The 10,845-nt window shown below is 42.5% G+C and overlaps 1 protein-coding gene across 1 annotated transcript in view; it reads left to right on the forward strand.

Annotated features, from left to right (window-relative positions):
- Positions 1-8,906, forward strand: part of LOC144768431 (BPI fold-containing family B member 2-like) — a 117,878-nt gene extending 108,972 nt beyond the window's left edge. Inside the window, exons 15-16 of the mRNA XM_078652077.1 lie at positions 625-701; positions 8,543-8,906. Coding sequence (XP_078508203.1) covers positions 625-701; positions 8,543-8,584 — 119 coding nt within the window. The 3' untranslated portion in view covers positions 8,585-8,906. The remainder of the gene's footprint in view (positions 1-624; positions 702-8,542) is intronic.
- The last annotated feature ends 1,939 nt before the right edge of the window (positions 8,907-10,845 follow it).

Raw genomic sequence — 10,845 nt, forward strand, 5'->3', positions numbered from 1 at the left:
TTTAGCAAGATTACAATCCATTAGACAGGCCTATGTCTTGCACGTATGATTGATCCATGTTTTCCTATGTCATCAAAAATTAGGATTGGCGATTAAGACAACAGTACAGTTGGGCACTCAGGGCATGGGTACACGTCCTTTACTATAAAATAACTTTTCTGTCCAACAATATGTCTCCCACATTCTAAAAAAAACTAACAGGCTTACTTAGGGGATAGTGTAGTCTCATGGGGCAGGAGCAATTTTGAATGTCTCACGATGCTATCACTATGCTATCCCTTCTGCATTCATCAGTCCTGTTCAAATATTAAATATCAAGGGGGTTTAGAGCCAGATGTTCTTTGCTATGTCAAAATGTGGTTGACTGGTAAAAAATGAAGTCTACTTTGCCCATGTGGATATGTTTTCTAACTTGGGACTTTACATGTGAAAATATGATATTTAAAAAAAAAAACATTTTGTGAGATCTTCCATAACAATTTTATACCTTTCAAAAAATGAAACAATAATTCCTTTGATATATTAGTATTATATGGAAGTATCATTTACATCTCATGCTAACTGCAATAGTCACTTCAGCTACATCAGCTTTACTGATTTAGTGCTGCCTTGCTAACCTTTCAGTGCAACTGAAAAAGGGAATGGATCTGCCTTCACTTCCCAATGTGGATCTCATTAACCCAGTGGCAGAGATACAGAAGGTAAGAAATGATGGATATTACAGTGTTTTACATTAAACAATGTTTTTGAAAGAACAACATGCTCAGAAAGAGAGTACTCTTCCACATAAGTGCACATACTATCACAGATCACTTTCAGGCAAAACCACACTCCACCACTCCAAATCCAAATCTTTATCTTGCTTTGTCTTTCTTTACCAGATTTGTTCAAATAATTCTCATTTTCTGCAAATAGCTTAGGTTTGTAAGCATCAGCAGAAGAGCTTTGCGTCATGGATGTATCAAGTGATGACCATAACTAATGCATTAATGGATTGTTTCATTCTTTGGGCTCTTCATCGGTTGACTTGCATGCAAGAATTCCAATTAAATAATATTCCTTGTTATACCATGCATTGCATTAGCACAATTTTATTTGCTTTGCTAAATTTATAAACAATAAAATGTTTAGTGTCTCTCTCGCTACTCCCTCTCCAATTGCGATAGAGCCTTAGCTGTAAAACTTGCACATAATGGACAGGGAAGCCTCCTCAATTGTGGCCCCTGCAGTATATCTGGAAGTCCCTGGGGAAGTGTCCATGCACAATTCTGCTACTCCTTTTAAAGTCCTGAGGTCATATTACGTGCAGTGTCCCAAAGACTAAGGGGCAGATTTACAAGCCACTTGCACCACTTTTGCATCTCTTTTAATATGGGAAAAGTGGTGCAAAAGTGGGGAAAGGGGCTTGTAAATCTGCGACTAAATGCGCCTGTGCACCCTTTTTTGTGTCCATTACTGTAGTATCACAGAAGGGGCCACAAACGCTGGTGCCATCCCTCCCGTAATACAGATCATTATAAGAGGCTATCAGCAGGCACACTTTGGGGCATATTATCAAGGGGGGCGATAGGCAAATATCGCCACCTTAGCGTCCGTTTTTGGCCGCTAAGCGGTGATAATTCTATAGCCCTATTAGCAAGCTGTCGCTAACAGCAGTTAGTGACAGCTTGTAGGCGATAGCGAGCGGTTTGGGGCCTGCTTTGCATGTCAGCGATATTTATCGCTAATGACATGCAAGGTGGGCGTACCCAATCTGTTAGCGTCTGAAAGCAGTCGCTAACATTGCTATCGCCTATTACCAACACAGGCGTAGTGATGGAAATATTCGCGCTAAGCGCGAATATCTCCAAAAACGCCTGCTCAGACCAGTTCTTAGCCATTATATCGAAGGAGAGTTGGATATAATGGCTAAGACCCTGTTAGCGATAATGCAAGAATATCGCTGTATTCTCAGCGATATTCACGGATTTCGCCGCTATCGCCGGAAATGTTATCGCTTTTGAGATAAACGTTGCTAATAGCACGTTATCTCAGCGATAAAATCCGGTGATGCGGTGCGATAAAAAAATTGCCGGTAATCCTACTTAGTGATAAATATCGCTATTTGTTGATAATATATTCCATGAAAAGGTGGTTCTCAGTCAGTGCACCTCCTGAGGGTGGTCCTCTGTAGGGGGAAAGTGGATAACCTGGACTCCCCCAGACAGACCCCAGGAGGTGGGTGCTGTCACTCACTGCACCCACGTGCACGGAGCGCTCAGTTCCCTCTTTTTAATGGAGGCAGGAGCTGACTGCACAGTGAAAGATGGACTAGCTGCTTCAAACTTCATCATTCACTAATGCAGTTGAGAATGTATGACTGCCTTGCGGGCAACAAATAATCAGTAATAGGAGACATTATCCCTGTTTTCACTGGGGCACCAATTTGAAGGTGACGGTACACCTTATATGTAATAAGGCCCCTAGTGTATATTTTTGACCCAGGACTTTGATTGCTTTTTTATTAAAATTTCTCCTTTACAAGTCTTTCATGAACACTGTTTAAAAAACAGAAAACTAATGTAAAGCAAGCACCGGCAAAACCAATAGTTCTGGCTTTAACATGTCAACACAAGTAGACACACACGTTAAAAATGTTGTTTAAATGCATTGCATGTACAGATACTGGATCAGATTAAAGCCTGCCATATTGTTTTTGATTTTGTTGAGGAACAAGTAGCAAAAAGGTATTGCTTTCTGTATAGAATTCATATACGTGATAAATTGTTGACTGTGGCATACTGTATGATGATTAACATTACTTTTCAGATACCAAATAACAGCATGTGGTGAGTGAGTAATACTCCTCTGGGTGGAGCCAAAGACTACTTTATGTATAATTAACATTGGGGCATATTATCAAGGACAGGCAATACATTATCGCCGCTTTTATCGGCAGGAACCTGCCGATAAGGCGGCGATAATGGCCTTGATAATATGCTCTATGAATTCCAATCGAAGCCCATGTTAGATGTGTCCACATCTAACATGGGCTTCGATTGTAATTGTAACGCTGTTCTTGATATTATGCCCCCAATGAGAGTTTGAAATTAAAGATAATGGGTGAACGTATTAAACAAAAATTTGTGGCAGAAGCATTAATGCACTGCACAGAAACAAGGATTTTTTAGTCATGTCATGTATACAGCTCCTTCTTCAAAATGGCAACAATTGTATGTGAATCTAGAGAAAGCAGACATAATGGTGACGGTTCCTCCCACCAGAGTATTACTTATCGAATGGGGCTAGAAAAAGGCACTCAAACATTTGAAAGAGAATGTGATTAGTTAAGTGATCTAGCACATGGAGGCGGCTGTGGGCCATCTTGCAGAGATGTATGATCCAATTGGTAAATGAAGGTAAAAGCAGCAATAACACAAACAACTTTGAATAATATTTGTGCCCCGATGTACTATATATTTGTGCAAGCACTTCGCCAATACTAGGTGTAGCTTCGCAGCAAAAGCCTCCCAATTTAACGCAAATGGCAACTGTTGGGCACAAAGACCATTTTGTGATACAAGTTGACATGAGCACAGCACCAAAAATTGCTTTTCTTCACATAGCACCAACTTAATCTTAACTATTAAATCGGGAAGTTACAGGAAAATTGTGATCTGCCTTTGCATCAAATTCTTATGCCTAATTTAACCAGTTGCAAACAAGGGACAAGCATGTGATTGTGATATGCCTGCACGAAAAGTGTTGAATTTATGAGAAATTACACATAATTCTGGGACCATTAACCTTGCATTAAGAAATTGACTGGAGGTTGTACCTTAAGTACAAATCTCATGGAAAAACAGTTTGGTGCAAATCACAGGCCGTGTCATTATTGGTATCAACTCTTACTAAATGTGGCACAATCAATTTATTTACCATTTGCGAAACTAATCACGGCTGGTTTTCACTTCAGTCCTGCACTGTACGAAGTTCAGTGACTCTTCGCCTCAATTCCTAACCATGAAAAACAAGCAGTGGCAAAGCTTATTGGTCTAGCATTGGTCGCTAGCCTTTTAGTTTGCCATGATTTTGTATTTTGTCATGGTTTTTGCAAAACACTATTGATGGACCCTCATCCATCTAACAAATAAAGAAAACTGAAAGCAAAAAAAAAAAAAGGTTGCAAAAGCACATGGCCACAGTAATTCCTAGCTCTTAATAGAAGGACTTTGGGGCATATTATCAAGGGGGTTTATCTCCGCTTTTTTGGCTTTAAAAGCCAAGAAAGCGGAGATAAAATTATCTCCCTATTATCTAGCTGTCGCTAACACCAGTTAGCGACAGCTAGTAGGAGATAGCGACCATCTTGGGCCCCACTTTGCATGTCAGAGAAATTTATCACTAATGACATGCAAAGTGGGCGTGCCAAGATGTTAGCGACTGGAAACATTCCCTAACATCGCTATCTCCTATTACCAAATTTTGGAGATATTCGCGCTAAGCACGAATATCTCCAAAAGCTAACACCTGCCCTGAGCAGTTCTTAGCCATGTTATTCAATGGGAGGTGGATAACATGGCTAAGAGCATTAGCTCGGTAATGCATGAATATCGCTGACTTTTCAGCGATATTCAGGCATTGCGGCCGATTTTTATCGCATTTGCGATAAACCTTGGTAATACCAAGGTTTATCTGCGATAAAAATCGCAGCAGGTCGGCGATAAATTTTTGTCTCTAACCAAGCAATAGCGATAATTATCGCTATTGCTTGGTAATATGCCCCTTTGTGTGTGGTTGTGTTCGTTGTGAGACACTCACAGTGAATTTAGCCAGTCTCTGAGTGCACTAACTCACTTCCTAATGCAGTATGCAGTAGTGGATGGGAGGAAAATGTGAATGATACAATAAGTACAATCGTGGAGTGGTGTGGCTCACTGGTTAGAGGCGGCAGACCCGGAAGCAGAGGACGGCCCGGGACCAGGGTTCAATTCCCGGCGCGGCAGGGTCGTGGACCAGGGTCAGCGGACTCGATAATTCTCGCTTCGGTGCCTACTCTAACCAGGGATCACACTCGGCAACTCTGGGCATTAGCTTGCCTCATCTCCACAACGGCCCCCCACATACACCGGGGATGCCTGGTTTCACCTTGGAGATACCCAGCAGGGATCATCTCACAGGGAAAGCCAGGACGGGTTCCCCAGTGGTCTACAGCGCTGGGACGCCCCATTGCTGGGGTAGCCATGCGCTTTACAAAACAACATAACATAACACACCAATGGGTAAAGAGGGCAGTTAGAGAGCCCCTCTAAGTAAGTAAGTATATTATACATATCATTTTAGTAAAATCAAAAGATTTTGGCTAGTGAAAAACTTAAAAATACACAAACCCACTACATATTCAGGTCCATGAAGGAAACAATTCAGCTTTTGGAACCTTGGCACACCAATAAAGTTAAGCAAACTGCAAATGAATGAATCAGAGAAGGAACGCAGAGCCTGATGTTCAAACCTTTTTTCTGCTCGCAAATGGTCCAATTCACATAATAGGTCCATTGGTGACCAGAAAAATGCATTTTCTGATGTACCAAACTCTATTAGCAATTCGGTAACCATTACCAAATCGCAAATTGGGTTTGGCTATTAGGAAGGGGCGTATTAAGGGTGTCCCTTCCTAATAGCAAGTCGCACACGTATGTAGGAATGTTTTGTAAAACATTGGCAGTTACCACCAATTCCAAGTTGGTGGCAACCCATTTGCAAATGAGTAGTGGTCCACAAGGATAGCCTTCCCCTTTGTTAATGTGGGCACCAACATGTCCCACAGACCACTACCAACTCTTACAAAATGAAAAGGTAACGTTTCATGTTTATTTTTGAAACGCATCCCATTTTCTATTTTGCATTACAAAAAAGAAATTTCTTTTTTTTAAAAAGCTATCGCAGACATGTTGGTCTGTTGACCCCAGCAGGTCACCATCCCTGTCAGTGCATGCCATTACCAACGGTTGCCAAAAGAGACCTACCTCATGAATATTAATGAGGTAGGTCTATTTGCGACCCACTGGGAATTGCAAAATGTGTCTAAGATACATTTGTATATAGGTGTTTGCGCTTTCCTAATTGCAGATCGCAAAAAATCTCAATTAAGAATTTGCAAACTGACTTTTATGTACATCTGACCTGCAATAACCAAGAAAGGCAAAAACATGCAAATGCAGCATGTACTTGCAGATAATTCATTGATATTAAAGCAAATAATTAATCTGAAAGTTCCATGTTCAATCATTATGCCATTATGACTGGCCAACTCCAGGATTACGTCTAACAATTAGTTTATATTTCAGTTTACACTGTATCAACCCGTGCTATCAAGGTGCAGGGTTTTCTGTACGTTGACACCATTAAGGGATTGTCCATCATGCTCAAACAATCAACTTTCAAATAAGAATGCTGCATGAGACAAGCTTTCTCTGATTGTGCAACATGGCTTTGGATTTCTCTTTCATCAGCCCTTTGCACAATCGTCTGTTCACATTTAGGAGGAAATTCAACATCAAGAGCGGCTTGTGTCAGGGAAAAGAGGCGGGGCATGATGGGTGTGACAAAGAAAAAAAAAATAACTAACTTGCCGCCCTCTAGCGCTGTGCTTTTCTGGCTCCACTGCAGGCAGGCACAGGCTCCCAGACTGCCCTGCTGCAAATCCTGAATCTGCTCTAATGCATGAGAGCAGCTTCAGGATCGGCCTGAGTGCTGCAAATGTGTACTCCCAAACAGACTGGGAGCCTGTGCCTGCTCTCTCCAGCCAGCAATGCATCTAGGGTTGGAGAGAGAGCTTGACTGTGCATGACAGTTTGGCCGGCTTGAGACGGCAGCCAAATCATCATGCGCAGTGAAGGCAGTGCACATACCACTCCCCCTCAGAGCCTGTCACCCCCCAGGCCCCGCCCCCAAGACTTTGCACACTGAAGAGAAATAAACTATAATAAAACGGGTTTTATTATTATCTGTAGTAAGCGACTCAGTAGCCGCAGCAAGTTCTGGAGATCAAGTTTAATTCAAGCAGGCTACACAGCAGACAGGAGCGCTAGGGAGAGGACATCCAACTCCAACAGCTCCGCAACAGTTTGAATCATGGAACAATATGACAGGGCTACTACGCAACAGGCCAACATTCTATAGGAGAATACTCGATAGAGGAAAGGTAAGGAAGTACAGGAGGTTCAAGATACAACATTATTGTTTTATTTTTCATGTTTTTGAAGGTGCTGGCAGGGGGGGACGCTCCTCCGCCATAGTGGAGGAGCCGCCTATTTGAGAGGGTGCCTGGTTACAGTGGGGATAGGTGCTTGCATCTCCTATGTTGGCTTAACCTGTTGTTCCTGTCACAAAATGTTTGTTCTTTCTCCTCTAGTGGTAAACTACTGTAGATTTACTATGAAGGTTAGCTAACTACTAGCGTATCCTGTCACGTACCAACTGGTATAACTGTTTGGGCCAGATGTACAAAGCTTTTTTCAGCATGCAAACATCCTGATTTGCAGTATCTAGCCGTCAGCGACCTGAAAAAAGCATTTTTAAATGTACAAAGCCTTATTATGCAATGCGGTAAGCTATTACCAAACCGGACATTGGGTTTGTGAATCGCTATTAGGAAGGGGTGTGCCAAGGGCGTCCCTGCCTTATGATGAGTCGCAGGGGCATGTATACATGTTTTGCAACTGTTATGCGGTCACAAAACATTCATGTTTTACTGACTATGTGAAGGACGGGGTAGCCCATTCACAGACTGCAAGTGGGTCCCTAAGGGACCTCTTCCCTGTTGTGAATGTGGGCTCTAAACATTTTTTAAGAGCAGGCATTGATCACTAACTGCTCTTAAAAAATTGAAAGGAAGCTTTTCATTTTTCTTTTTCAAATGCATCCCATTTTCTTTTAAGGAAAACGGGCTGAATTTCAAAATAAAAAACTGCTCTATTTAAAAAGTTGTTGTTTTTGCTATTTAAAAAGGCAGTCAGAGACATGGTGGTCTGCTGATCACAGCAGGCACCCTCCCTGTGAGTGTTGGCCATTCCCAACGGATCCCTAATTGCGACCTGCCTCATGAATATATATTGATGAGGTAGGTCTCTTGCGACCCATTGGGCATCGGAAACAGTGTAAAACACACTGTTGTGCATAGCTGTTTGCAATTTCCTAATAGTGACTCGCAAAACCTCACTATTAGGAAATCACAAATGGTTTCTAAGTACCTATCTGGCCCTTTGTTCATTGTTTTCCTGGTGCTAATAGGTTGTTTTATGATGCTTGTTAACCAGAACTCACTTACTTCCTGGTCTCTTTTAAAGCTCTCTCATGTCTTTGGTCCAAGCGTGCACAACAGAAAAATTCATAAATATATAAATATGAATTGCTTTCCAAATGTGTCACATTTTCTGTGTAGCTGTAGGAAAGCGTACTTTTCCTTAAGTGTAAAATAAAATGTTAACTGGGTATGCACTGCCACCCTGTGGGCTAACGCGAGTGCTCATGTAATCAGCGTTGTTGTTTCTCCTTCCTGCAGGAGTATGCAGTCGTGTCCTGTGATCTGCAGTACCATGAATAAACTGGGCGAAGACCTTCCCACAGGTCAAGAAATATGAACTTCGTGGCAATGCTTCAGTCATGATTTACCCGAAAGCGAGATTTGAGATCGCAGTTGTGACATATGAAGGAATTTACAGCTGCTTTTAATTCATACAATTTACATATCGTATTGGACATGCCGCAATGAATGCCGCAATGATTCTTTGGAGCCAGGGAATGGAGCATGGAAGGACTGATTCTGAATGTCTCTTTAAGTGACTGGTATCGAATTTCTGTGAATCACCCGCTTAGAATGTAAAGCAGTTACAATCTGTTATTAAATGACCCTGCTTGTATTCAGACCACGTCTTGGTATGTTTATGATCTTTTAATGTTGATTATTTCGGACTCTTCATGCTCAGTGAAGTGGGCACATGTCTGCTTTGTTTGACTTTGCACTGTACTTTACCAATGTAACCCATTTGTTAACTTCTATGACAATAATAGTGTAGCAAGTACATCGACCTAACCACTAACTACGTCACAAGGTAGGAAGAAGTAAGCAGCTGCAGTGTCACTTTTTTGACGCTCCGGTGGCGCAATGTGCCACAGGCCATGCAAAGCTACTTTGCATTGCTCTTTATGGCCTTGTAAATATGTCCCTCCTTTCAGGGAGAGCACTGCGTAAAAAGAGAGTTCCATGGGTGTTGCTGTGTGTGTTCCCACGCAACACCTGTGGAATGTGAAGCATTCCCAGATTTATGAGGAATCGTAAACCTGGGCATGCATCAGATTCTATCGCCACCCCAGGGGTGGTGTTAGGGAGGCGCAATGAGGAGAAATGTCATTATTTCTCCTCGTTTTTTACTCTTTCTATGTGTGCTGCAATCTGAAAGAGGAAAGCATCTCTCGTAATAGTTTATGTGCAAAAATGTGTCCTTTACTACACAAAAACAATCACCCCTACAATGTTTTTGTGCAGGAAGGTGTCCTTTACTGATCAAAAACAATCACACCAACAACAAGGATGCAAGGGTGCCTGCGTTGGTTTATGGCAGCCCATTGTGTGTCAGAACAGGAGCAAAGGACAGGAATGCACCGTAGCTCATAGATACGGCGCATCCCTGCCCTTTTCTTTTAATGCAGGGCAGAAAGATTCCTTGCGGTGCTGCCCTACGCCAAAACCTCAAAAATTAGGCCCTAGGGGGCCTTATTTATATGCCCCTTGTGCCGCTGGTAGGTCACTTTTTCCCACATTAAAAGTGGCGCATCAGCAGTGCAAGGGGATTGTAAATAAGCTTCTAGATTGTCAGTTTGTTAGAATATTTCAACCCTGTTTTCTGACAGAAGAGATTAGCAGGGAAATGGACTTAAGCTCAGCAGAGTGTTTTAGTTATAAGGATCCTGTCACGTTATGCCTAAGTACTCTTTTCCCATTTTGAAAGGCAAATTCATGAAACCTTTGAAGCTGTTTCTAGAAAATTGTCAAATTAACAAAAGCTTACGGGGCAGATTTATGAGGCCCTTGCGCCTCTTTGCGCCACAATTGCGTCACTTTATTTGACGCAACGGCGGCGCAAACAATGCGCCCTATTTACAACGTGACGCATCTAGGAGATGCGTCACGTTGTAAAGCCCTGCGCCATAAGGAGGCATTCCTGCGCAGGGGGGGGCGTTCCTGCGCAGGAACGCCTCCTGAAAGTGGCTGAGTGAAATCTATAAGATTTCACTCAGTCACTTTCAGGCCAATGCTGCATCAAAACCCTGCGCCTGCTTGAAGCAGGCGTAGGTCTTGACGTAGCATTGTGAAGATGGGGCACCCCCGAGCCTTGCTGGAGCTGCGTCGCGCTTGCGACGCAACTCAAGCAATGCGCCACCTTTACGGCACAGATGCGTCACGCATCTGTGCCGTTTTTGCCCCATGGTGCGCCGCATTATAAATGCGGCGCACCATGGGTGGCGGAGCTGTGGCGCACTGTGGCGCACATTAACTGGCGCATCCCTGGGGATGCGCCAGTTAACATAAATCTGCCCCTACAAGTTTAAATGTGACACAAAAACATGTTTAATTTTTAAATTCGAAGGGGCCATCTAGTGATGTCCCAATATATTTCAAAACCTAAACTGACATCAGAAAACAATTTAAATTCTAAAATGATTGTTGGTAATTATTGGAGAAGAAAGGCTGGTTCAAGAGAACTATTCTTTCACTCAATAGTCCTTCAAAGCCAGGCCATCATGTATAAGTGGCATGGTTTCAACTCACTGACAATATATAGAATTAGATAAATGCACCAGTGA

The sequence above is a fragment of the Lissotriton helveticus genome, chromosome 7, assembly GCF_964261635.1.
Source record: "Lissotriton helveticus chromosome 7, aLisHel1.1, whole genome shotgun sequence".
NCBI classification, from domain to species: Eukaryota; Metazoa; Chordata; class Amphibia; order Caudata; family Salamandridae; genus Lissotriton; species Lissotriton helveticus.